At 51.8% G+C, this 27,947-nt stretch overlaps 2 protein-coding genes across 5 annotated transcripts; one reads left to right on the top strand and one right to left on the bottom strand.

The window, feature by feature from the left end:
- On the top strand, window positions 1–15,372 carry Slc15a3 (solute carrier family 15, member 3). The gene is made up of 8 exons (NM_023044.2): window positions 1–1,035; window positions 5,962–6,245; window positions 10,586–10,733; window positions 11,711–11,818; window positions 12,366–12,534; window positions 13,345–13,503; window positions 14,640–14,795; window positions 15,087–15,372. The coding sequence occupies exons 1-8, from the start codon at window positions 478–480 to the stop codon at window positions 15,239–15,241; spliced, it is 1,737 nt and encodes a 578-aa protein (NP_075531.2). The 5' UTR covers window positions 1–477; the 3' UTR covers window positions 15,242–15,372.
- Window positions 15,286–27,662, bottom strand: Tmem132a (transmembrane protein 132A). Of its 4 annotated transcripts, none has more exons than NM_133804.2 (11): window positions 26,996–27,236; window positions 24,387–24,601; window positions 23,926–24,144; window positions 22,713–23,044; window positions 21,412–21,561; window positions 20,922–21,117; window positions 20,680–20,823; window positions 18,987–19,189; window positions 17,581–17,854; window positions 17,021–17,212; window positions 15,286–16,608 (listed from the first exon to the last, which is right to left on the bottom strand). In NM_133804.2, exons 1-11 carry the CDS (start codon window positions 27,081–27,083, stop codon window positions 15,565–15,567), a joined length of 3,057 nt encoding a protein of 1,018 aa, NP_598565.2. In that variant the 5' UTR covers window positions 27,084–27,236; the 3' UTR covers window positions 15,286–15,564. The 4 variants fall into 4 exon arrangements, 2 of the variants coding, with proteins under 2 accessions (NP_598565.2, NP_001365847.1); XR_003952832.1 differs by having other exon boundaries at window positions 15,288–16,608; window positions 17,581–17,850; window positions 26,996–27,662; XR_386529.3 differs by having other exon boundaries at window positions 15,288–16,608; window positions 17,581–17,850; window positions 20,922–21,120; window positions 26,996–27,655.
- Between the last annotated feature and the right edge of the window lie 285 nt (window positions 27,663–27,947).

A 27,947-nucleotide genomic window follows, 5' to 3' on the forward strand; every position in this document is an offset into this window, starting at 1 on the left:
GAGAGGAAGAGCCAGAGGGGACTAAGGAAGGAAGAGAAGCAGTCAAGCAAAAAGGAGTGTGTAGAGGAGGTGGCCGGGCCAGGGGAGACATTGAGGCCCAGGTATCATAAGAGAAGGGGACAATTAGAAAAGGCAGTTAACCGGGGACACTAGAGGAAAGGGGGGCCGGGAGGATAAGGTAGTGGAGCAAGCAGGATGATGGGGTAGGGTTGGGGGGGGGGGGGTAGACTAGGCCAGAGCAGAGGAAGGAAAGGAGACGATTTGATAGAAGCACAGGGGAGATGAACAAGAAGAACTGGGAGGGGAAGGAGTGAGTGGAGAGTTCAAGTGGAGATAGAAACTAGGTAGCAAGGAGAGGGACCTGAGGGAAAAAGAGAGAGAGAACGACACGGGGTGAGAAAAGAGGGCGATCAGGGTTAGGGGAGAGGAGGGGAGGACAGAGGAGAGAGTCTGGGTCACGGAGACAGGAAGGCCAGGATGTCTGCCCCTCGCGCGGAAGAGCAACCAAGCAGGTCCGGAGAGCGACAACCGCTGGTGGCCCGAGGCCCGCGGGGACCACGACGGTGGAGACGGACAGCTGCTGCTGCGGTGCTGCTAGTGCAGATGCTGGAACGCGCTGCCTTCTTTGGTGTCACCTCCAACCTCGTGCTCTACCTCAACAGCTTGAACTTCAATTGGGACGGCCAACAGGCATCACGGGCCACACTCCTCTTCCTAGGCGCCTCCTACCTGCTGGCTCCAGTGGGGGGCTGGCTGGCAGACGTGTACCTGGGACGCTTCCTCACTATCTCGCTCAGCCTGCTGCTCTATCTGGCTGCCTCTGGCTTGTTGCTCACCACCATCACCAATGATGGCCGCAGATCCTTCTGTGGAGAGATGCCCGAGTTGCCACTGGAACCTGCCTGCCCATCCTCAAGCTGCCAAGGCTCCTGGTCCAGCCCCTACTGCGCGACCACCCTCTACTTGGTGTTGCTGCTCCTGGCCCTGGCTGCCAGCTCCGTCAGGAGCACCCTCACCTCGTTCGGGGCTGACCAGGTGAGTGGTCAGAGGCATTGTGCCACGGAGGCCAAGGGGGACTGGAAATCCTGAGATGGAGGTTCTAGCCTCCAGAGGGACTTCAGGCAAACTACTTCCCCTCTCAACATCAGTTTCCTTATATGAAAACAGATGGGCTGCTTGCTCTAGAAAGAGTCAGGAGGACTCAGGAGGACTAGCCACAGCTCCCATGGCCCTCTGAGCCATGCCCCATGCCCCATGCCTATTGCCTTTTATTCTTTAAGACAGAGTCCCAATTTTCTAGGCTGGCCTCCAACTTGATTTGTGCCTGTGGAGAGCTATGGACTCCTGAACCTCCCATGGTGCTAGCTACCATGTCTGCCCCAGTGATGTGTGTGTGTGTGTGTCTGTCTTTCTTGTTTTAACCTACACCTCTGTAACCCAGATCAGTCTAGAATTCATTAAGGAGCCCAGGTTGGCCTTGCATTTGTGGCTATGCCCCTGACTCAGACTCCTAGGTGCTAGGATTTCAAATGCGAGCCACCATGCCTAGTTCCTTTCCATGTTTTTTTTTTTTTTAAAGATTTATTTATTTATTTATTATATGTAAGTACACTGCAGCTGTCTTCAGACACTCCAGAAGAGGACATCAGATCTTGTTACAGATGGTTGTGAGCCACCATGTGGTTGCTGGGATTTGAACTCTGGACCTTCGGAAGAGCAGTCGGGTGCTCTTACCCACTGAGCCATCTCACCAGCCCCCTTTCCATGTTTTAATGTGGTCCTCTTAACTATCCCCCAGGTGAGTAGTGTTGTAGCCCCTCAACTTATCTCAGATGACAGAGAGCAGGTCCCGAGGGACGGTGAAGCAGCTGAGTCTCAGGTCCTGGCTTGAGCCCTGTCTGAGTGTGTCACTGGGACTTGGGTGCAGGTGCAGGAGCCAGCCAGCCTTTTCTCACCCAGAAACAGCAGAGGCAGTGGGTAAATGACTGACAAAGTCTTGCCAGCATGGCTCCGTTTGGGTAGCTGTGCACAAGTGGGATTGTTGATAATAAACACTAGGAAGGGATATTATTAAAACAACCACACACGGTGTGAATAATCACAGGTGGAATGCAGAAACACAAATAGACAGCCATGGGAAAGATGAGGTGTCCATAGAAGGGGGGACAGGTGACGGTGGCAGTGTGTTCAGGCTACTGGGCGCTCTGTACTTCTCTCTCATTTACTCTGCCCTCCTCAAAAGCACTCACAGTTTTAAATGAGGTGTCTTCTGGCTGGCATCCACAATCCAGCGCCCCTACTGTGACCAGAGTCCTTTACTAAGGACTTCCCATGATTTTTAATAGCACTTATTGTATTGCTTATGTGTGTTTGTGTCTTTGCAAGTGAGTCCATGTGCACACATGTGAGCAGATGCATAGGAGAGGCTACAGAAGGTGCCAGGTCCCTGGGAGTTTGAGTTATAGGTGTTGGTGAACATCCTGAGACCAGGAGATTCCCAACACTCACTGAAAGGAATGTTCCTTCTTCTATTAACTTGTACTCTTTGATTGATATCCCACCTATTTACCCACTCCCAACTGTCCTGAAACCCTGGCGTAGATAGGGATGGCTGACTATTAACAGGGGCTAGTAGAGTTGGGCGGTGGTGGTGCACACCTTTAATCCCAGCACTTGAGAGGCAGAGGCAGGCGGATTTCTGAGTTCAAAGCCAGCCTGGTCTACAAAGTGAATTCCAGGACAGCCAGGGCTGCACAGAGAAACTGTGTCTCGAAGAAACCAAATAAATAAATAGATAAATAAACAAATAAAACCAAAACAAACAAACAAACAAAAACAGGGGCTAGTAGGCAAGTAATTGACCTACTCTATAAAACTGAATACAAAGAAAAATGTATTGATATTGAATGTGATACCCGGGAGAGCAGGCTGGGAAGTAGCTGTTATGCTGCCTACAGTACAGGGTAATAATGTGTGAGTCTTCATTTGGTTAGAATGAGTCTCTTTGTGGGCATTCCAGGCATGTGATTTTGGGCCCCATGAAGGAAGACAGCTCAGATGGGGAGTGCACAGTTCTGAGAGGTTAGCACGAGCTGCTATATATAGAATTTTCTGTTGGGTAATATTAACTATGCAAATGAGAGTTATGCAAATCTAGGTAGTTCCTATTGATCAAAATTCAGCCCTGGTAGGGTTACAGGGCGTTGTCTGCCACTAGCAGTTGGGATTCCTAGACCACACTTGTGAATATTTTCTAAAGGCTACCATTTCTCTTTTCTGGCCTCTCATCAGTGGCCTTCCCACCATACTTCCAAGGGCCTCAGCCACTGAGCATCTCTTCTTCCTTCTGGTGGAAGAGCTGGTTGCCCAGACAACAGATCACTGAGCCTTTGTAACATCCATGGTTTTACTCAGTAAGTCATCTCTCGAGCTCAGTTATTGTTATTTTAACAAAAACCGCTATGTATAAGATAAATATTTATTTCTGTGTTGGCAACCTTCACAACAAATTCATTGTGCTGAAATTCTTGAACCTCGGCCTGTGAGAGGCTTCAAACCAGACTCTGGGTTGAAGGGTTCCTTTCCCTTCCCACATCCCTGTAATCTTTGCTGTCTTTGTATCTCACCCCCTAGGAAACCGTAGAGACAACGGACTGCCTTGAGGCAGCGTAGACTACATTGGATTTGAGTTCTTTAGAGATGGCTCTACTCAGTGGAGAGATGGGTGGGGCCACAGGATTGGGAGTAGCCGAGCACTAGATAGGCTGCTGTAGCATTCAGGAGATTAAGTAGTCAGTCTAGGGACTTGGGGAGTAGGCACCATCTGGAAAAGAGCCATGCCTAGGAGCTACGAGTTCAGCACACTTGCTGATTTCAGGAAGGGCCATCCATCATTCTCCACAAGGTATTCGCTTGCTCTAGAAGGCCTCATTTATATCCCGCATGGGCTGCCTGGCCTTTCTCTCCCAGCTACACTTGTCATGTGTACTTACTTCCAATTATTAATAAATGGAAGTAGCTGTTCATAATGGGGTGTATTCAACTTTCTGCTTGAAGGTCCAGGCAAGGATTCCCGGCAAGCTGACATGGCTGTGCCCCTCCTTCATTCGCCAAGGGTACCTCATGGAATCCCCAAGGCACTGCAATTTTAAGCACATCTGTTCGGGTTATAACTTTACATTTAGATAAGGAGAAAAACATTTGTCTCTTCCTCAGCATTAACAGCTGCACGGAAAGCATGGGAGAATCCTCTTAGTAAGTGGAAATATGTATCCCATGCTTGGAAAGGGTGGAAGGATAGGGAAGGATTCTGAGATTTGGTGGTTATTGGAATATGGCTGTTAGCCAGATCTGGTATGGCAGGCCTGTAATCCCAACTACTTGGGAGGTTTGGAAAGGAGAATGGTAAATTCTCCACTAGTAAGTTCAAGATTAGTCTCTACTACTTAGTGAAAATATGTTTCAAAATAAAAGTCAAAGAGGGCTGGGGGTATATCTCAGTGGTAGAGCACATGTGTAGCATGCCTGAGCCCCTAAACTAGACCTTCAGCATGGAAGCTAGAGGGTAAAAGGGTAAGACTACATGGTACAAAAACATGAGGACCCGAGACGGGTCCTAGAAGCCCTGTAAAAAGCACAGTGTTACATTGACACATGCCTGTCATCCCAGTGCATGCTCACACATAGATAAACCTCAGCACACGCATGCATATGCACACATGCACACATGCGCATATATGCACATACACATATGTACAAATACATAATGCATGCATACAACCTCAACATACTTGCACACATGTTCTCTCTCTCTCTCTCTCTCTCTCTCTCTCTCTCTCTCTCTCGATTCATTTAAGAAGTGACCCTCAGTTCTTAAGACTTTTTATAAATGCAGGAGCCTGGGCCTTTCTTCTGAGCTATTGAATCAAAATCTAGGGGTCATGGTCTGGGAATGCAGCCAGTGCAGCTAGCCAGAGGCAGCAGGCCAGAGTGGGAGGATCTACTGTAGATTGACCTAAATCCTGGGGTAAGATCTGACCTTGCTAAGGGGTCTGTGAAAGATATTTTTTTCATAAGGTCAGAGTCTGCTCAGAATGCTATACATTTAGAAGCACCTCCACCCACCTGCTCTGTTTGAACATGGATAGAAGGGAGGGAGGGACATCAGAGGGGCAACCTTCCATGCCATACTCAGGTTGCAACTCAAGCTGCAGATGAAATTCTTAATCAGTCTCAGTCTAATCTTTCAGTAGCCAGCATAGGTCACGTTTAATAGTGTGGAATGAACTGAGACTTTTTTGCTGATTATGAAAGTGATGCACAGTGTGTTTTGTTCAAAGACAAAGGAATAAATCAACCAGAAGTGAGTAGAATGGCTTTGAAGACAGTTGTTGTATGTCCTAGTTGGTGACAATAAAAAACCAATGGGTGTCATGAGCATATAAAAACAGCTGGGTGAGAGTGTTTCAGTTGTTAACTGGCACTCAGGAGAAGGGTATAGTCACGGATGGGAGAGATTGCTCAGCAATTAGCATGCTCACTGTGCAAGGATGAAGACCAGAGTCTGAATTCCCAGAAGCCACACAGACTGTCAAGTGGACTTGGTGGCCCACCTGCAATTTCAGCCTTGAAAAGCAGAAATAAAATCCCCAGAACAACCTGGCTAAAGAGACGTGCAATGTTGGTGAACTCTAGGTTTGATTGAGAGACCCTACCTCACTGAATAAGGTGAACTAGCAAATTGAGGATGACTCCTGATAACAAGCCTCAGACCTCCATGTGCATGAGCACTCTCAGGACATGTGTACCTATGTACAAGCAAACATGCGTGAACACATATGTATACCACATACATGAAAAAGTATATTCATTTTTCATTTAATGGATAATATATATTTAATGGAATATGTATACACTGACCCCCTGGGTCCTCCCTCACTCTCATTCCTGGCTGAATGGCAGGTGATGGATCTCGGGCGCGATGCCACCCGCCGCTTCTTCAACTGGTTCTATTGGAGCATCAACCTGGGTGCCATATTGTCCCTGTTGGTGGTGGCTTTCATCGAGCAGAACATCAGCTTCCTATGGGGCTACAGCATCATCGTGGGCCTCGTGGGCCTGGCATTCTTCATTTTTCTCTTTGCCACACCAGTCTTCATCACCAAGCCCCCAACAGGCAGCCAAGTGTCATCTATGCTGAAGCTTGCGTTCCAAAACTGCTGTCCCTGCCGGAGGTCCTCTTCCAGGTAACAATGGGCAAAAGTGCCTGCCATGCACCACCCCGTGGGTTGGGGGCAAGTCCAACTTGTTTCTGGTTCAGCTTCGGGCCTGGCACTGAATGAAAAGCTGCTCTGCAGTGGGTTGGAGCCACTATGATGGAGGAGGGTGGTTAACCAGAAAGTGATGGTGGTGCCGGTGCTGATGTTGGTGGTGTATTACTGGTGATTCCTTAACTAGAGATCACGAGGGCAGAGATGTGGGGACAGCCCAAGCAGTAAAGTGCTTACTTTCCAAGTACTTTGAGAGCCTGAGTTCCAACCCCAGTACCGGCCCCCATCGCCAATTCCTGCCATGATGGCACAAACCTACAGTCTCAGCACTGGGGAGGTAGAGACAGGTGAGTCACTAGGACTTGCTGAACATCCATCCTAGCCTAATTCTTGAGCTGCAGGCCAATGAGATCATCTCAAAGAAGGCAGACAGTATCCCTGAAAATGAGACTCCAGCTTCCAACGTCATTCTCTGGCCTCTCCATGCACATGCAAACATTTGCACCTGTGTAAACACACACACACACACACACACACACACACACACACACACACACAATGGCTTGAGAGATGTCTTACTTTATAAAGTGTTCGCTGCATAAGCATGAGGACCTGAGTTTAGAACCCATGTGAAAGCAAGGCACGGTCACATGCATGCTTGTAATCCCAGCACTGGGGGGTGGAGGGAGTGGAGACAGAGGATCACTGGTTTTCTGGTCAAGAGCCCAATTCAGGTTCAGTGAGAGAACCTATCTCAATCAGGTGACCTCTGGCCTCCATGTGTATGTGTGCTTCTCTCTCTCTTTCTCTCTCCCTCTCCCTCTCCCTCTCCCTCTCCCTCTCTCTCTCTCTCTCTCTCTCTCTCTCTCTCCTTCTCACTCCCTCCCTCCTACCCTCCCACTCTCTCCTTCTCACTCCCTCCCTCCTACCCTCCCACTCTCTCCTTCTCACTCCCTCCCTCCTACCCTCCCACTCTCTCCTTCTCACTCCCTCCCTCCTACCCTACCACTCTCTCCTTCTGTCACACACAACTTTTAAAACATGTTAATAGGTGAGAAGGAATTAAGAAAGATACTCAGCATCACCTCTAGCCTACACAGGAAAGTGCACACATAATGTAATTTCATTCTGTTGCTGTGACAAACACCATGATCAAAAGTAACTTAGAGAAACTGGGCAGTGATGGTGGGCAGGTCCTTAATCCCAGCACTAAGGAGGCAGAGACAGGTGGATCTCTGTGAGTTAGAGGCCAGCCTGGTCTACAGAACGAGCTCCAGGGTGGCCAAGGCTACATACACAAAGAAATCCTGTTTAGAGTAACAACTTAGAGGAGGAAAGAGTTTATTTCAGCTTACAGGTTATAGCCCATCGCTCAAGAAAGTCAGGGCAGGAACTTGAAGCAGAAACTATTAAGGAATACTTCTCTCTCGCTTGCCCTGGTTCATGTGGGCTTTTCCTATACAACCCAGGGCCACCTGCCCAGGTAATGGTGCTCACCACAGTGGGCTGGGGCATCCTACATCAATTAAAAATCATAACAACTTCCCATAGACGTTCCTACAGGCCAATCTTATCTGGGCAACCTCTCAGTTGAGACTCTCTTCTCAGGTGACTTGACAGTTAAGTTAACTAAGACACCTGTGTTCATGTACTGAACAACAGCACACATGCACATACACATGCACACATGTATATACACACAAACACATATAAACAAATAAACACATATACACACATACACAAACAGATACACACACAAAAACAGACACACATATACACATACATACACAAAATACACACACATACATGCACATACATACACACATACAAACACACACACACTTGCACACTCAAACATTAAGTAAATAAATTTTTTTAAAGACTGGATGAAAAAGACGGAAGTTGACTACCAAGCGTTTCCATGGACATTTCTCTCAGGTGTGAGCTCCTGAGAGAGGAGCCATGCCAGTTGCTTTCTGAATATTCTATTTCACTTGATAACAGGGCTGTTTAGTTTAGAATAACTAGATCAACTGTGGCTCCACCTTTGACCTTTGCTCCTTGCCCTTTATCCTGAGACTACCCAAATTTTTTTCTTGTCCAAGAACCTTGTGTCATCCTTTGAGATTCAAGAAAGGATAACACCTCTCTAAAGATTCAGATCATATCTCAGGAAGCTTCCCTGTGGCCACCCTGTTATCTGCCTGTTCTGATTGTTACCGACAACCCACTGGCAGTGTTGATTTTTACTGCCAGTCCCATCCACACATCACCACTGCTGCCAAGACCATCAGTGTCCCTCTGGCTTTCTTTTTTCCTCCTTAAAATTGTGCATGCCTGTGTGCGTGTGCGTGTGTGTACATGCATATGGAGATCATACTTGTGGGAACTGCTTCTCTGTATCATATGGAACCCAGGGATCAAACTCGGGTGGTGAGACTTGGTGGCAAGAGCCTTAACCTATTGAGCCATCTTGCTGCACCTCCAATCTCTTTTTGTAACTAGCTTACAACATAGCAGGTTTCCTTCTGGCATTTTGATACATCCTAAGTTTTTGTTAACCCTTCCCTCTTCATCTCTCTGCCCCACTCCTCACTCTACCCTTCTGCCCCTATCCTTGCGTCCTGCTTTCTATCTCATGCATTCTATCACCTTCCTAACCCTCCATTTAAGCCTCTTTTGTTCTCCTTTCCTGGTCTCCTTTCTGGTTTCCTAGCATCTAAACACAATCACACATACATATACACATGTAGCAGTAGTTAGCAGCTGGGATCCACACACGCGAGAGACCATACAGCATTGTCTTTCTGAGCCTGGGTTACCTCACTTACTAGGATACTTTCTACTTCCACCCATTTCCCTCAGATTTCATAATTTCATTGTTCTTTAGAATTGAATAAAATTCTGCTATGTACAGTTGGCTACTTATGACAAGCAGATCTAGCTCTAACTCCTGCCTGGACCCAGCCCCAGCTGGGCTCTGTGGGATCTAGAGCAGAAGGATACACCAGCCTTCCCCAGCCTGTTCGGTTGCTGGAGGTCTGTCAGTGTCAAGGAGTCTGGTGGTTTAATTAGCTCTTACTGCTTCACAAACCCACCGCAACTAACTCAAGTACTAGCTTTTCTTCCTTTCTCAACTGCTGAGGATAACTAGGGTTAGTGGGGCTTGTCTTCTGCTGCTCTTGACATCACTGGGTCATTTGGGAGCTTCAAAGGGCTGGATTCTAGAACATTCTCACATGGTGGGAATAGATGGTGAGGTCAGAGCTCAGCTGGGACTGCTGGTGAGAACCTCAGTTTCCCCTTCGTATGGCCTCATCTGTTGCTTGCACTTCTTTGGCGACGGTGTCTGGGAAGATTCTAAGGAGGAATGTTCCAGACCATGGGAGGCTGAAGAAGCTGTGGGTCTTCTTAAGGCTTGCAGAGGCTTACACTTGCAAAGCATGGCATGGTCCAAGTGTCGCAAAGCTAGCTTGGATTTGGCAAGAGAAACCCACCATAGTGCTGGTAAGGAACAACACAGAATGATGGGTGGGGAGGGGGTGATGGCAGCTGTTCCTGAGGAAGACCAGCTGGACATTTTCCCTTTAGCATCTCAGAGGACAGCTCAGGACTTTCAGATGAGAAAGGTTCAGAAACCCTAAGGGCAAGGGGCAAAGGTTAGAGTGGTGGTCGGTCTCCTGGTAATGGCTCTTCCATCTCTGCCTCTCTGCTCTCTACCTCATTGTTAAGTCCACTGAGGATGGGCTTGGGGTCAGCAGCAAGGGAACTGGGGCACATCAAACCTGTGGCAGACTCTGAGTCAGGTGTGTACTGGGACTTTCATGGTTCTTGTAGTAAATGGATGCCATGGGTGTGTGTGTGTGTGTGTGTGAGAGAGAGAGAGAGAGAGAGAGAGAGAGAGAGAGAGAGAGAGAGAGAATCGCTGAAGACTGTTTTCCTCTGACCCTGGTTTTACCACCCTAATCCAAATGCTGTGTATAGCTTGAGAGAAGTCTGAGACCGCCCATGAAAGCTTGGGTGGCATCAATCACCTTACTAGTGGGGGGTGATAGTAAGGGTGATGGAGCTGCTGCTAGGAGTGGCTGGGATTCGGGGGGGTCTGGGAGTTGGTCCTCTCCATTCACTGTGTGGGCCCTGGGGATTAAACTCAGATTAAAGGCAAGTGCCTTTACCAGCTGAGCCACCCTACCCCCATCCTCATCCCTCATGCAATGGGATTCTGGAAGGAGGATGGTGGAGGGAGAAACAGTGGCCTTGGTTGTAGAGAGAGTTGAGTTGTGGCTGTCTCTTTTTTTCTCCCTATTGCCTTAAAGGGACTCTGAAAGTGCCCACCTGTTGCCTGACCAGAGGTCTAACCAGCCTGGACCTTCTCCACAAGAAGATATGGCCAACTTCCAGGTGCTGGTGAAGATCCTGCCTGTGATGGTGACCCTTGTGCCTTATTGGATGGTATATTTCCAGGTAGTCACCTCTGCCTTCTGATCAGGGGCCTGGCACCCCAGCCCCTCATGGGCTCAGTCTGTCTTAAAAGACATAGCATTACTTCCCCCAGGGTAATGGTGTGTGTGTGTGTGTGTGTGTGTGTGTGTGTGTGCAGGCATGTATGTATCCATGCATGTGCATGTGTGTACACAGACTTCATATGCAGAGTGCACATGTGTGGAATCAGGGCAGCAACCTAATCCACTCCTAACCCCCAAGTAACAAGGCCATTGCCACCTACACACTCTTCATTGTAGAGAGCCTAAGATTCCTATCATAGGCTGCTAGTCTAGGGTGGCACAGACTGTCCCATGATACAGGGACATGGGCAAGATGTCTATAACAGCTGTCAGGACATTGACATCCTTCCGAAGTGGTGGACAAGTGGCTGCTGACCCAAGGGATCCCAGAGCACCCCCAGTATGGTCCTCTGCCAGGAGTCTCCTAGAATCCCAGCACTCTAGGGCAGCTAGTCTGGCAATGTCTGGTAGAGCGAGAGTTGAGGGCACCAAACCTGCTCCTTCCAGCAACTGTTTCCAAAGCCCTGTGGTAGATCAGTACCTCTCCACTGGCTGTGTCAACCTTCAGCACTCAGCTTGTCTTCATTGTTGGAGGACAAATTCCAGTGGAGGCAGCCATGCCATTATGTTCCCCATTTCAGTAAACACTTGCCCATACCCACCCTGTGTGAGACCTGGAGACAAACAGGAAGAGCAGGTGAGTGGCAGCAGCTAGGTCTGAGATCATCTGTGGGCACTGCCCATAGCCTAAGAACATCAGAAGTCTCCATGCCCAAGGCTGCCTCTCAATGAGAAGTAGGCTGAAGGTGCCTTTCCCTGATATGGAGAAGGACCAGCTGCCCCGGGGCTGTGGCTAAGGAATGTCTATCCTGAAGCATCCTGGAGCCAGAGGTTCAGGGACCAGCTCCACCCCAACCTGTCTCCTTCTCTCCACAGATGCAGTCCACCTATGTCCTCCAAGGTCTCCACCTCCATATCCCCAACATCTTCAGGACCAACCCTAACATCTCTTTGTTGCTGAGATCAGATAGCAGTAACTACAGGGTAAGAGAGTAAGTGCTTGGCCAGCCCTAGCCAGGCCAGGGTTGTGAGAATCTACATCCTTTGTGAATAGGAGGAAATGAAGCTGGCTGCACCCCACCCCACCCCAGCTCTCAGTGAGGCAGCATGCTTAGAACACAAGAAAAGCACCTGCGGGGTGGTGGTGGTGGTGGTGGTGGTGGTGGTGGTGGTGGTGGTGGTATGCAACACCAAGTCCCCCCTCTCAGCAAGATCAGCTGCCCACAGAACTCAGGCCAGGTGTCTCCCAACGCCATTGTTCACTGTGCATTTTGTACCCCCCAGTTCACTGACTTTTCTCCTATTTCTCTGAGACCCTTTCCATGTTGTGCTCAGGATGTAAAGTTGTGTCTAGGAAGAACTTCTTTGCCTTCCTTGATATAATCCTGTCCCCCTGGTCACCACAACTGAGAAGTTCCATGGGTGTTGGTGTTGGGACAGGACCACTAGCCCTCGGTTACTCAGGGATATTGTCCAGCCCAGAGCTCTTTCTGCTCAGCTAGCCTGCCTATCCTGGCTCTCTCCCCCCCAGATCCCAGAAGCCTGGCTCCTACTGGCCAATGTTGCGGTGATCCTGATTCTGATCCCTGTCAAGGATCACTTGATTGATCCTCTGCTGCTGCGGTGCAAGCTGCTGCCCTCATCTCTGCAGAAAATGGCCCTGGGCATGTTCTTTGGGTTCACCTCCATCATTGTGGCAGGTGCGTGATGCATCGTGTTCATTCAGACCTTGAGAGGTCCTGCCCTCGAGACACATAGTATAAGAGAGTGAAAGTCACTGGATGGTGCACACTTGGTGGCCCTCAGCACCCAGAAGGACCAGGATTTCAAGGCCAACCTGGGCTACCTGAGACTGTCTGAAAACAAAGAAAAAAAATTACAAAGCTAAGTGAACACTGCCTTGTTGATCACAACACAAACGAAATTCTTTTATGCCTCTGCTCTTTAAAATATTTTGTCTTATGCCATCCTCCGGCATTCTATCCCCAGGGCCTTTAGTGCTTCTTGGGTAAGGGGATGGAGTCTCCGCAAGGTTAGATGACTTGGCCAGGGTTGCACAACAAGCCAATGGAAGGGCCAGGATTGGAATACAAGTCCAATCTGATTGTGATTCATTCACCAGGGCAAAGGTGTTCCCCAAGCACTGAAGGGGAGAAGACGATAAAATCTAGGTTGGAAACATGGCCATTATACCTAACCTTGCCCTAGAGAAGCCATGTGATCTTATGGAAAAATAGCCCCGCTTGAAAACCAGATGTACTGGGACTAAGATTCTAACTAACTCTAACTGATTATCACCTGTGTGACTCTGGGCGGATTGCTCAACCTAAGTTTCACTTTCTTCATTTGCAAAGAATGTCATAACAGCCTGGGTTAATAACTCCTATGAAATGCAAGACCTAGCTGAGATTCCTAGCAGCTAAGGTGGCAGGGTGGGGTGTTGGAACTCAAGCTCTAAACTGCCTGGGGTGGTCTGATGTTCTCTTGCTCCCCACCCCACAATCCCTTAGGAGTCCTGGAGAAAGAACGCTTACAGTACATTGCTGCCAACCAGACAGTGCCTCAGCTGATTGGGAAGGACTTATACTATGCAGCGCCACTGTCTATCTGGTGGCAGATCCCCCAGTACCTGCTCATCGGGGTCAGTGAGATCTTTGCCAGCATCCCAGGTACACCGGATTCCCTCCCCGGCTCTTACGCTGGTTCTGGGCTCTGCTTGGGTGTTACCTCCAAACCAGGAGGGAACCATGGGCACAGCACTGTGGCCTCTGTATGGAAGGGAGCCGTGGTTTTGAATGAGGGAGGTCTGCATCTGTTCCAGTGAGGTTTGAGGGACTTTCAGGCTTGAGCCAGCTCTACAGCAGACCCTGTGGAGTTGGTTAAAAGGCACTTTCCATAGATTCCCACGTGCTGGGGACTGTCGGCCTTCTGCTTTTGCCTCTTTCCTCAATAATCCCCTGGCTTGGGGGCTCCTCCCTTCGGGAAATCAGTGTGTGTGTGTGTGTGTGTGTGTGTGTGTGTGTGTGTGTGTGTACACTCCTAATCCTGTTCCAACCTGGTCAGGGAGCCAGGACTGTAAGCAGTGGGTAGGCTCTTCCACTAGGCCCTGGTGGAAATTCTACGTTTTGATGATAAAACTGTGAACTTACAAAAAGGCACAACCAGTGCTAGCCTGGGGGCTGTAAAGTGTGGCTGGGTTGTGGGTAAGGCAGGGAGGGACAAGACGGGCTTCTGGAAAAGCTGAACTCAGCAAGTGTGGGAAGGATCATAATGCAGTGCTAACTACATGGGCCAGGAGCATGGTAGTGGAGGGAGGGGGATGGCACTGGAGAGGAAAGCTCGAGGAGCAGAGTCACATGGGTCCAGTGGCTGAGCCTGCATGGTGACACTTCCAGTCATGTGTGGGTGATGAGGTCAGGCTCCAGGAAAAATGGGGCAGAAAGGGAGGCCTCCATTTGGAACCTGTTTTAGAGGCTGGATGGAAATGGTTTTGGTGATGGTGTGGAAGGAAGGTGGGCACAGAAGGTGAGGGAGAAGCTGAAGCAGCTGCTGACTCCGCTGTAACCTGTCCCCATCACTGGGGGACCCAGGAGCTCTGGGTCATGTTTATGGAATCCGGGCTGAGTGCTTCATCAGGTGTGGGTGAGCAGGGCAGATAACGTGCATCACGTCAGGTCCGCCGGTGCTGTCAGCCACGACGGCATCCAAAGGAATCAGAGAGAGGTTTGGGAGAGTGGGATTCCACACACTTTGACCCATCTCTGCTCGCCCTGAAGTTCAAGTCCCTTCCCTGTCTCTCCCACAGGTCTGGAGTTCGCTTACTCAGAAGCCCCACGCTCCATGCAGGGTGCAATTATGGGCATCTTCTTCTGCCTTTCCGGGGTGGGCTCACTGCTAGGCTCTGGCTTGGTGGCCCTACTGTCTTTTCCTGGGGGCTGGATGTACTGCCCCAAGGACTTTGGTAAGTGAGAGGGGACCCTCTCCAGAGAAGACAGGACTGGAGGGAGGCTTAGGGTTGGGAAGAACAGCCATGCTTTAGACTCAGTGGCCCTCAGAGGCACCTTCTTGCTTCCTGATGTTTGCTTCAAGCCTTCAAATAGAGGAATGGGAGACATACCAAGAAACACTTGGGGCGTTAAGATACTAGAGGGCTCTCTCCCCAGCATTCTTAGGCCACGCCAGTTGGAGTGTGGCTTTAGCTACTAACCCATCGAGCCTCTCCCCACCCACATGCCAGCCCTCCCGTCCCCAGGGAACATCAACAACTGTCAGATGGACCGTTACTTCTTCCTGCTGGCCGGCATTGAGGCTGTCACAGCCGTCCTGTTTCTCTGGATTGCTGGTCGCTATGAGAGGACTCGCCAGGACCCAGCCTCCCAGCGCTCGTCCAGCAGGGTCAGAGGCTAATGGTCTCCACCCACCCTGACAGAGAGTGTCACAGCAGTACCAGCTATGCCCATTCTTTTCTCATTTATTCTGTACCCAACAGTAGAATGAAGTGGTTCCCATAAATAAGGGGCATGCGCCCTCCCTCTTGACCATAGTCCATGACAAGGGGTGGGGGTGAAAGGGGCCTGGGACGGGGTCCCCGAGGGGACCCAGCAGGGGACTCAGATCAACAAGCACCAGAGGATGAGAATGAGGGTCAGGCAAGACGATTAGCCAGCGATCCCATTGGTCCCAGTGCCTGAGCTGGTGGGCCAAGCTGCCCCTGGCAGGTCAGGGAGTGGTCAGGAGCTGCCCCGGATCCTCTCCATGTAGTTTCGAAGCTCCTCTGGGTCCTTCAGCCCCATGTCCTCGCACACCCAGCGGATGTCCTCCTCACCTGCCACCAGGATGGACTGTACAGCGGGGGCCCCTACAGGCTCCTCAGGCGGCTGGGTTGGGGGTGCTGGTGCAAATGTCACAAACTCGACTCGCTTCCGACGTCCCCCGGCTTCTTTGCGGGCCAGGGTGCTCGAGGAGCCAGCAGGGCTCTCTGAAGCACTGGGGGCCACGGTTGAGGCATCCCCTCCTGCCCCACTTTCACAAGGGCAGCCCCCCTCCCCCTTGGGTGGACCCGAGGAAGAGCATCGGTCCAGCTGCCGACTCAGTTCCTCCTGATTGGTGCCCAGCCAGACCCAGTTATGTGGCTGAGGGGAGGCAGGGTCTGTAGCGCTGTCTGGAGGCTCTTTGCGCTGGTAGCGCAACACAAAGACCACACCATTGACCAGGAAGATGAGGATGGCCAAACAGAAGATGCCCAGAAGAGCATACATCCCCAGCTCTAGGTCGGTGACACGCTGAGGGGCAGGCACCATCTCTTCCTCATCTTCCTCCTCTTCTTTGGCCTCATTTTCTTCCTTCCCAGCTTCTTCCTCTGCCCGCTCAAACTTGCCCCTAATACCCACATGGCCCCCCATATCACCTGCTATCTGCCGCTTTCCCTCCACCGTGGCTTCTGTGAACGGTGAGGTCCGGACAGGGCTGGATGGGAGGGCAGGAACTGGTGTGGGCAAAGGGGGCAACCCCAGCCAGGCGGTGCCTGATGCCAGGGGAACGCGATGGCGGCCCCGGCGGCAGGGTTCGGGTGGGTGCAGAGCCACGTGTAGGGGCAGCCCTTCGGCACCCACACCACTCACCACCACACCAAGCTGGGCTCCCTGCTCTTCGGCTGGCAGAACAGCACTGGGCTCCTCAGCTGAGACCGACAGCCCCAGGTCATTGCGGTCGTAGAGCTCGGCTGGGGCCAAAGTGTGGTCAGAGAAGGACAGCCACAGGGAGAGGGCCACCTCCTGCAGGGCACACGGACACAAGCAGAGACACGCGAGGGCACGCACGCATGCACACACAGAACACTCCCACAGTGACAGGCCACACGGAAGAAAGAGCACGGAGGGAAGAGAGACACAGGCGAATGGACAAAACACAGGGAGAGAGGGGACGCGTGTCAATCACCTGTCTGCCACTCAGCCCAGGGGTCTGAGTCCTCAGGAACACCTAATGAACCTCCCAACGCCATACTCCAGCCAGCCACTGCTTCATCACTTCCAGCCAGAGAACTCACTACCTCACAGGGAAGTAGTCCTTATTTGGAAAACCCCAGAGCAAGCGGTCCACATACCAGGGCCCACTTCCTCCTATCCTTCTCCTCCATCACCCCCCACCTATGGTATCTGACCATGCTCTCTCACCCCCGGCCATCACCTGCTTTGGGGCTGGAAGAGCTGACTGGGCCCAGCATGTGGCTGTGACTTCTCCAGGGTGGGACATGCCCCGGCTCAAGGACAGTGAGATGCCCATCACCGGCTGTACTCGCAGATCCAGCACTGAGACCTTGTCGTCTGTCACAGCCAGTGCCTGCTCCCCCAGGATGGCGTCAGACAGCGGGGAACGAACCTAAGAGTAGAAAGCGACTGAAAGTGAGGGGGTCTCCCCCACACAGTCTCCCCTAAAGGACCCTGTTTTGGCATCACCATCTCTACACTAACACACACTCCAATCCATACCAGAGGACTGTGTCCTTTTTCTGGAGGCCTGGTCCCCACACACCTATACTATACCCTATCCCTTCACACCTATAGCATTTCCTACAGTTATCTCCATTCTCATTTAGTCCCCTATGCTCCGACTGCCCACCTATTCTCCCTGGTCACAGTAAGCCCCGTCTGCAGCCTTCACACCTAACCATGAACAGTCTGGGGACACCAGTACCCTGTGGGAAGGGGACAAAGTCTTGCTCTTTGGCGTCCCCTGTGGCGGCTCACCTCGATAGAGGTGACTCCAGGCTCCCGTCCCACTAGGATGCGGCCACCTTCCAAGGAGGCTATGCGAGGATCTTGCACATGGGCATGGGCTGCCACGAGGTGACTCACATCCAGCAACCAGTCAGGACCGAGTAGGTGGGTGAGGCGACGGCCACCGTCCAGCGGGTGAGCCGCAAAGGGCACCAAGAAGCGCACACCAGCTCTCTGGTACTGCAGGCGGCAGCCACGGGAGCGCCGCTCCACCTCCTCAGCAGCAGTCTCAGGCTCCAGCTGCCTGCGGGGAGGGGCGTCAGTGAGGGCCCCGCCCACTGGAGACCACTCCTTCCCCCAGACTCCAAACTCCGGGCAGGCCCTGCCCAGCCACCTATCTAGAGGTTCTAGATGGAAGCCTAATGCCCTTGCTCCAGCCTCAGCTTGCACAAATGATAAAATAGCTACTACAGTAACAAGACTGGTGTATGCCTCTTGTTCTTTAAACTCTGTTCTGAATACTCTTTCTGGGTGCTGAGTCTTTCTGCTCAGGTCAGTGATGCCCGGCTCCTAGTCCAGACTAATGAAATGTGCCAGTCTATCAGTTGACTGCTGCTGTTTCTGTATACCTCTGGAGTGGGACGGTGACAAGGCAGTGGGGTAACAACTCAGTTTCTACAGGGCCTAAGAGCTACATTCCTCACAGTACACTTCATCCTTGCTCTCGGGTTCAGATGAGCCTCCCCACTACCCAGTGTGATGGATTTCTATGGAGCTTGGAGCCATTCAAGGCTTTGAATAGTGAACACTTTCAGGGGGAGAGGGAGTATGGAGGTTGCCAGGTTACACTACAGTGGCCAGGGTTCTGACAGTCAAAGGTAGGGTGATAGCTAATATTGTCAACTTGACAAAAATCTAGAATCATCTAGGAGACAAATCTCTGGGCATGACAGCAAGGTAGCTTTTTAATCAGGGTGACTGAGGTGGGAAGATGCACCCTAACTATGGGCAGTAGCATCTCATCAGCTGGGGTCCCACTACTGAGTAAGAAGTTCAGACTGGGATGAGCACCAGCATCCATCCATCCATCCATCCATCCATCCATCTACCTCCCTGCTTCCTGACTTGAATGCAGTGTGGCCTGTCCAGCTGTCTCAACCCCTGCCACTATGACTAGCCCATCACAATGGATTATACTTTGAACTGTGAGCCAAAATCAACCCCGTGTTCCTTCTTTTTCTCTTGTCAAATATTTTGTCATGGCAACACGGAAAGTAATTAATACGGGTTGGATGGGCAGAAGGCATTGCAAGTAGCGAGCAGTGTCTCAGACCCCAGCCCGGGTCCACGGAAGTGTCTGCTGTGTACCTTTAGTCCCAGAAGGAATTCACTAAGCCCTGTGTCCTATGCGCTCCTGCAGGCGGGTCTGTACTCACCCTTCTGCTGAGCCTGGGACCCTCCAGCCTCGGATTTGTTCCAGAGTGGTGTCAGTCAGCTCAATGCGCAAGGGCAGGAGTGGGGCCCATACAGTCAGCTTTAGTGAGGCCCGAAGTCGGCGCCACCAGAAGTCCACCCTCACCCCCTTGGCACCCCGGCTCTCCTGGCCAGCCACGAACACAGCATCACAGGCCTCAGATACCTATGGCAAGGCAGAGATGTGTGGAGACACAAATGATAGGCACTGATACAGCGTCACCTACTCCAGCTATAAGCAGGGCTACAAAATTCAAATTCAGCTCTGATATCATAAATACATGTTGTGTGGTGGTCTGGACGGGGTGGGGGGAGGTGCTCTTAGCTTAAAGTATTTTGCTGTACTACCAAAATCCACTCCAGGGGCGTTACTGTAGGTTCCCCAAGGGATGAGCTGGGCCATTTGCATGCAACATACATGCTAGCAGGGTCCTCCTAGCAGGGTCTGGGTTGAACTCACAACTTTAGCTCCTCGGTGCCAATCTCAGACATTGGTGCTGGAGGCACCTAACAGCCAGCGGTAGCTGTAGCTAAGTACTTGATGGCAGAGGGGCTAGACAGACCCACCTATCCCTCCAGAAGCCCCCAAGGTGCTGTCACTACTGCCTGGGATCTGGGCCAATGCTTCCTCACTGGGACCTCGAGACAGAGGAAGGTGTCTATCCTCTTAACTCCCTCCCCCCAGTTCATTACAACAGTGCTTATTATTATTGATTCATCATATTATAACAGCAGTAACTGCCGATACTTCAGTTCTTGCTCTCACTGGGCACTGTCTTAGGTACTTTTCATTCTTCCAGCAACGTAATAATATGTTAGAAGTGGAGAGACTGGAGGCTCAGAGTGGTTAGGACACTTGCACATGAGCACACAGCTAATAACAAAGATGGGCTGTGATGATTAATAGTGTCAGCTTGACAAGACCCAGACCTCCCTAGGAGACAAATCTGGAGACGTGTCTGTGAGGGAATTCCACAACTGAGCTCAGTGAGCACCAGGGTTCATCTCTCTGCCTCCTGACTCCGGTGCAGAGGGAGCCTCCAGCTCCTCCACTCTTCTCCCCGGCCGTAACGGACCGTACGTACCCCAGAACTACAGAACACCCCTTCCTTCCTTCCTTCCTAAGCTGCTTTTGCCAGGCATTTTGTCTCAGCATTGAGAAAAGTAACTAACACAGGTCTCCCCCAAAACCTCCCCGACTCCAAAGCACACGCAGTCTTCCAGCTTAGCTCCCTGGCCAGGGCCAAGATGGACGACTGGACAATAAATGTGAGAATAAGCTTAAGTCTGGGCAGTGGTGGTGCAGGCTTTTAATTCCAGCACTTGAGAGGCAGAGGCAGGAGGATCTCTCTGAGTTCAAGGCCAGCTTGGTCTACAGAGTGAGTTCAGGGACAGTCAGGGCTACACAGAGAAATCCTGTCTTGAAAAATCAAAATAATAATAATGATAATAATAAAGCTTAGGGCTAAGCTTTCAGTTCCCACTCTACTCTAGAGACCACGATTGGGGGAAGTGGGGGCACCGGGAGATTGACATCCTGTCCCTGCCCGTGAGGTCTGGGGTTGAGAAGCTGTTCCCTTGGAGACGTACTGCAGTAAGGAGCAAAGTTATTTTGTTCGGCTGTGCAGACTCATAGGGACAAGCACTGCCACTCACCTGCAGGACCTGTGTATTGGCTGACTCACAGCCAATGTGCTCTGTCACCTCCTCCAAGGCTCCCCCACTGTCCACAGTGACGAGCCGCACCGGAATACGCTGGGGCACTCCAGTCAATGGAGCCGTGTTCACCAGCTCCTCAGCCTGAGGGTATAAGGGGCATTTAATTCCAGGGCTCTCACCTCCTGGGGTTCCTGGGACCAGGCTTCTAGTGGGGCTGAGCACAAAGAGTAGGCTCTTACCTTGGCCAGAGGGATGAGGGCTCTGATGTCCCGCTCAGACACCAGGATCTCCCACACCATTTTGTCCTTCTCTGCTTCGGGGGCCTGACCTGGGTACTCCAGCTGCCACGTGACAGGGCGAGTGACTGCCACACCCCCACCAGTGCTGTTCTCCACTGCAAAGTCCACCCACAGGAACTCGGACAGTTCAAGGGGGCTGCTGGCAGAAGAGAGATGAGCTGAGTGTTCGCCAGCTACCCACTGCGTTCATGAGCAGGCTTTACAATTATCCCCATTTGACTGTCAAGAAGGCCAAGGCACAGAAGTGATGTGAATCCCCCAAGATCACAGTGGAAAGTGACAGAGCCTAAGCTTGAATCCTGGCTACAGAGCCCAACTTGGCCTCCAGGCCCCTTTGAACATCCTCAGAACCACTAATCTATGTCCCCAAATGACCCATCAGATGCCCAACCTATTCCCCAACACTCCAGGGCTAGAACTCTTTAGGCACCTGGAATCTGGCCCTGCAGGCCCAGCACGGTGACAGGTGATCAGGCTGGTGTGGTGCTTTGAGCCCTTGAAGCGGTCTAACTTAGCAGTCCAGAGGGTGGGCTGGGCTGGGCGGGCAGCTATCACCTGCAGCCCTTTCTTCACCTTAATCCTGCAAAGAGGGTACAGGTTGTTGGTCAAGATGGAGACTGAGCTGCCGATTGCTTTAGGAAGACAGATGAGGAACCAGAGATATCACCCCCATGTCTGGTCTCCCCAGTTCCAACTAGAATCTCCTTTTATTCCTTCCAGAAGGACCCCAACTCGAGACAGGTCACATATTTCTCTGCCTACCCCAAAGCCACTTACAACTCTCTACTGCCCACAAGTTGAAGCCCAGGTATGGTGTTCCAGAGCCTTCAGGTCCTGACTCAGCCTCAATAAGTGCAGTGACATCTCTTTATACATTCTGGGTTTGGGCCACACCAAGAGTCATCTTTCCCTAGCCCAACTCACATTCATGTCCCCAGGCCTTTGCCCAGGCTACACCCACAGCCTAGTCTAAGTTTCTTCCTAAATACTATTTCTTGGAGGTAGGAGATGATTTTCCCCTACTCTGCCCAAGTCCTCAGGGTTTATCATAGCTTCACCTGAGCACCCCACTCCCATGCTGTCTGATCTAATTCATGCTTTCTCTTCCAGTCCTTGGTACAGATGGGGGCGGGGCCTTGCACACTTCTGTGCAACAGCTCCAGTGTGGAGACACAGGACTTGTACTGAAAGATCTGTGGAGCCAGTGGATGGCAGAGACTGAGTAGGCCTGAGGGGTAGGTAGGGAGTCATGTGGGGTGAGACTCCCAGAGACCCACAAATGTAGAGGGGAAGTTACACTACACATCCTTGCCAGCTTCACTGGGTATGACAGAGGATGCTTGGGAGTAGTTTCCTATAGAAAAGGTAACAGAATGGGTGTCTTTGATGGGAAGGAGTGGGCTTTGTCCAAAGCCCCCGCCCAAGCAGGAGAAACTCAAGCCATACCCATCTTAACATCGTTTGAGCATAACCCAGCACTGGACACTACACTTCTCAGGCTCCAAGCCTCTCCTGCCTCCTCTACCCCAGGACATAAAGTCCCAGGGAGTCTTTCTACTTCTGGATTGTACCCAGCACAGTATCTTGCAATAAACTACTTAGGACTTTTATGCAGAACTCACTGTTAGTGGAGACCCAGAGCTCCAGCAAGACCACAGGAAAACTAGAAACCCACTGTCTTCCCACTTAAGCCCCTATTACCTCTTCCACCCACAGGGGCCTGGTACGCACCGCAGAGTAAGAAGGCTCGCAGTGAAGTTGTGTCGAAGCAGAAGGGTGGCAGTGAAGAGCTGGCCAGGCCTCATTGGCACATCAGGTGCACGCAAAGTGACTGCTTCATCCAGAGGTACCTCCTGGTACTGTGGGGGGTCCTCAGGGTGCAGCTCCACACCACCCACTGGGAGAGCCTGCTCCCTGGGTTCCTCCTCTGTGCCAAGGCCACAGCCCCCAGGGCCCTCGCCTGCAGGCTCCAGCGTGTAGGCCAGTTCGGCCCTTGTGGTGGCACTTTGGGAGAACCAGTGAGAGGGGAATTGCAGTTCCACCACACAGGCACCCAGAGATGGCTGCAAACACAAAAGAGAGCAAAGGCTGTGGTTGGCCCTGAGAAGGGTGGGAAGGAGACTTGCTCCCATTAGCAGAAAAACCTATGGAAGGCAGAACCAAGGATGTCTCCTGGGACCCACCAGATCTGGGTCTCAGACTACTCTGTAGGTCACTCTTCTTGAACAGACTCAGAGCAAAATGGGATAATCTTTACCACATCCCAGGACTTGCCTAGAGCTCAGAATATCAAGAAACAGTTCTTGGGGCTGGAGAGATGGCTCAGCAGTTTAAGAGCACTGACTGCTCTTCCAGAGGTCCTGAGTTCAATTCCCAGCAGTCACATGGTGGCTCACAACCATCTGTAATGGGATCTGATGCCCTCTTCTGGTTTGTCTGAAGGCAGCTACAGTGTACTCATATAAAATAAATGAAAGATTAAAAAGAAAGAAAAAAGAAAAAAAAGAAAAGGAGAGGAGAGGAGAGGAGAGGAGAGGAGAGGAGAGGAGAGGAGAGGAGAGGAGAGGAGAGGAGAGGAGAAGAGAGGAGAGGAGAGGAGAGAAAAGGAACGGCTCTTTCCAGTGGGTATTTGGGCTCAACTGCACAATAATGAAAATAGAACCCACAAAAGTTCCGTCACCACACACAAAGGTAAATGACTCTGTGACAGCGACTCTGACAGTTGCTTCATTTCTTTCTTCTCCAGTTCCCTATAGGTGGGAATTATGTGCCCTAAAACCATGCATCATGGACTGAAATCCTCAAGGAGCCCTCTCCTAGGGCAATCGGGAACCAAAACAGAGCCAGGTGGCGATGCCCTAGACTCTCAGACTGTGGTAGGGTCCTTTCCTTTAGACCCTGGCACCACACCTGCATGGTGCAGCAACAGAAACAACCCACTCACCTGGAAGCGGCAGGCTCGGTGGGCAGTGCCTGCAGGGTGTGTGGCATGTAGTCGGGCACAGGGCAAGCTGCCAGGTCCTGGTGGCCAATCCTGCCCTTTGAGGTGGAAGAGGACACGGGCATAGGGTTCTGCTGGAGTCACCGCTGCTTCCACGGAAACAGCCCGCACATCCCAAGGGACAGGCCGCCGGTGGGGCTCGGTGACCCTAGGAGGGACCACCTGGAAAAGGGCAAACATGCTCATCTGTAGGGTCGAGTGGAGAGGCAGATAACACCATAGCCAGGTCTGGGAAGGTGGGATTTCAGGCTTCTAATCTCGGTGTAGAGAATGGGGAAAAGGTGTCTATGGCCACATCACCCTAATGTGCCCAATCCCTTGCTGGTACTTAGATAGGAGAATGAGAAGAGCCCCAGAACCCCATGACTCTGATTTGCCTGGGAGTTCCCGGGCCCTAGCCTTACCTGCTGAGTGGCAAAGGGTGGGTAGGAGGCCCGGAGAAGCGGCTGTGCCCTGGGCCAGGGCTGCATGAGCAGGAAAGTCTCAGAGCGGGAGGCCAGGGAAGAGTTGGCAGGTGGGTAATGGCCCACCTGCTGCACACGAAAATGCTCAGGGGCATCTAGGAGTTCCAGGGCCACTGGCAGGTAGATGGGGTCCAGGGTATCATGGTTACTGCTAACTGAAGAGGAATAAGGAAAGGAGATGTCAGATAGCTACAGAACTCACAGAGGTTGGACTGGGTGGGCTTCATTCTCAGTGTGGGGCTGGGGGGGAGAGGGCAAAGTGGACTACAAATGTACCATCTCCCAGATGTAGAGGAATCATCCCATTTCACAGACGAGGTGACTGAGGTACTGAGAGCCTCTTAAAAGCAGTCAGAGTTGGAGAGTCAGGGATCGGATGTAAACTTCCCAGCTATTCCTTCTATCTTACCCAGAACTTATCTCTCCCTCCAGCAGAGCCTTTTCAACATCTCCCCTACATATCCCTGCCTCAGATAGGGCATTTGGAGGACACAGCTCCTCCTGCATTGGGAACTACTCAGTAAAAGATGGTTCCCAGTTGAGCTTTGTAGAAATGGAGTCTGTTTTTGCTGTGTCCGTGTCCTTTCATGGACATGGCTGGTCACCCCTTCCAAGTCCAATTACTGTCATGGCACACCCACATCAAATTTCCAAACTTGACCCATTCTGGGGACCAAGCCCTAGTCCTAGCTAGGGATTGGGGTTCAGCAATGACACTTGGGAGGGTACCAAATAGGTCCATGCAGCAACTGGCACTCCCTAAGGGTGGGAACACGAACCAGAAGAGATGGAATATTTGTTCATAAAAAGCACAAAGGTCCACTATGGCTATATTGATTTGTACTATCATCCCCAAATAGTAACAATTTTTAAAGCACTTAACCCCACACAGATTCAATTTTACATGTAGTAAGTCTTTCAGTTCCCACACAATTCTTTGGATTAAATTCTATTACTACAAATTCCACTTAATGGATGTAAAAAATGATGTATGAGGGTTCTCCAACCTGCAGTGGACCTGAGAGGCCAGTCAGGATCTCACCACCTAGCTACCCAGCCGTTCCATCCAGGGCAACCCCAGCATGCCATGTGGCCTTCACACTGTGCCCCCACCCTCCTTCAGGGTCAAGAGTACACCCTGCCTCCTCGAGGAAGCCTTCTGTGGTCATTCAGCCCCTTGCTGGACACCTTGTTCCGGCTCTGCTTGCTGCTACTGCTTTTCTAAGATGGGGAACAATCCTCCCGTTTCTCCAGAGTACCTGGAACCCCAAGTGCAGTCCATGGGCTTGGCTCTGCTGCCTCTCCTGTATTATGTGAACCCCAGGCTCTGTCTTACTCATTCTGTAATTCCCATGACTCTCCCTGAAGAGGTTTGGGGGATAAGGGGAGAGATCTGACTTTATGCCCTAGCTCTACTCCATGAAAGATGGGCCAGTCACCAGCATCTTGGAGCCTGGGTTTCCTTCCTCACTGGTACAAGGGGTGGGAGTATTTCATAACCCGGTGAGCAGGGGAGGGTTTTGGAAGCTTGGTGTAGATCATACTGGAAGTGAGATTGTTAGTGAGCCAAATGAAAAAGCTTTCCTTCCCTCACTGTGGAGGGGTTATTAGGACCCCCACTGGTTCTGCAGGGTTTGGAGCAGGTACCTAAAAGAAGTTCCAGAACCAGCTCTCTCAGCCCCACAGCTGAGCTGGGACGGCGGGGCTTTTCTCTAGAGTGCCCCCCCCCCGCGCGCGCGCCCGCGCACCAGTATCCCTAAGGGTAACAAGTGAGTGACTGTTGTTGGTCCTTAGGGTGGCTCCGGTCCACCTTCTAATTCAATGTTTCCATAATTACAAGATGCTCAGTAGCCTGACTCCCACGGACTTCCATGGTCTCCCATCACGGAGAATCCAGCCCTCTTGATGGGGGCAGAAAGGTAGAGACTACTTCGCCATCTCCCAATTCCCATAACATCTTCCACCTTTCAGCCCCAGCTTATGGCAGGCACGCGGTAGCTGCTGCCCCTTTCGTACTCAGTGATGGGTGCACCCACAAGGGCTCGGAAAGGCAAGGCTGGGACTCTCCCAGAAGACTCCAATGTTGGAGATCTCCTTGGAACAGGGAGAGAGAGGGGGAGAGAGAGAGGGGGAAAGGGAGAGAGGGGGGGGGGCAGAGGCATATCTCTCGGGTCTCAGGCAAAGAGCCTGTTTTGCATTCCTGTGACTAACCAGCGGGTTTCTGGGGACTAGAACTGCAGGTTAGGAAGAGGTGGTGCACGGGGAAGCAGGGCAGCCGGGTTAGATGTCGCGGCTGGAGAGGGGCTCGCAGAGGAGTTGGGACCGGGCTAGTGAAGATGGGAGTGAAAAGACTTTAGGAGCATCTAGGTGGTGCACAGAGAAGAAAGCCAAAGGGCTGTTGGCTGGGAACCGGTTTCCCAAGGTTAGACCTCTCCAGGGCATCGCTCTAGGTTTAGTTCTAGAGTCCAGTGGCTTGGGGGCATCAATGGCGCGTGGCCTCGGACGGACAGGGCCAGGTCGCCCCTCCCCACCCCTCCCTTCCCTCTGACCTCTCACGACTTCCAGGGCGAGAGCCACCAGGAGGCAGAACCAGGCACCGTAGGGCCCCCGAGGGGCCGCAGCCTTGCGTTCAGTCATCGAGGCGCACTCCTTCCCACCAAAGGAGGGTAACCGGCGCGCGGCTCAGGTGGCTGCAATCTGTCCCCACATCTCCCGCGCCCGCTCCGCGCCAGCCGCTGTGGCCAGCTAGTTCCCTGCGCCGCCGGCCCGCGGCTGCAGTTCCCAGACAATGGAGCAGGAGCAGTGGGGTGGGAGGGAACGCAGGCACATGGGCTGTCCCCTTCGCCCCGCCGGGTCCTAGTGCCCTGCGGATCCCAAAACCCAGAGCGTGGCCCCGTGCCTAGGGTGCCTAGGATTGGAATAAGGCAGCGTCCCTGGAGACTAAGCAGATTGATGTCCTCTGCCAGGAAGCACAAGGTGCGTTCTGGGATTCCTCGTGGAAGCCGATGATCAAGGAGAAAAACAAACAAAACCCGTTTCCTCTGCCTCATACCCTCCCCACAGGCATCTCACCTGTGAAGGCATCTAGAATTCAGGGACATAAGAGAACAGAGCTGCTGGGGCAGAAAAGGAGAGGCCAAACCAGGCCAGACCACCTTAGGCCATCCGTGGAGGCAGCTTGTCTCATGCCCAAACCTATCCCAGAAAGAGTCCCTAAGGATGAAGGGTGTAGGCTGGTCAACCCTTCTGAGGGAGTCCTGACTCCCAGTGCCACCTAGCCTTGCCCTCAGGTAGTGTTGGGAGAGGTCCAGATTTGGCATCTCCATGGCAACTTAAAGAGGAAAAAGAAACAGAAACGTGCCCGGGCCTTACACAAAAGAGCAGAACCACCTGGAGCCACATTGAGAACCTTATTCAGTAAATTCCTGAGTCTGGGAGGGAAGCCAGTTTTTCCAGGTTCCCCAAGCTAGCAATATAAGCACCCTGCAGGAAGGGGCAACT

Source organism: Mus musculus, chromosome 19 (genome assembly GCF_000001635.26).
Source record: "Mus musculus strain C57BL/6J chromosome 19, GRCm38.p6 C57BL/6J".
NCBI classification, from domain to species: Eukaryota; Metazoa; Chordata; class Mammalia; order Rodentia; family Muridae; genus Mus; species Mus musculus.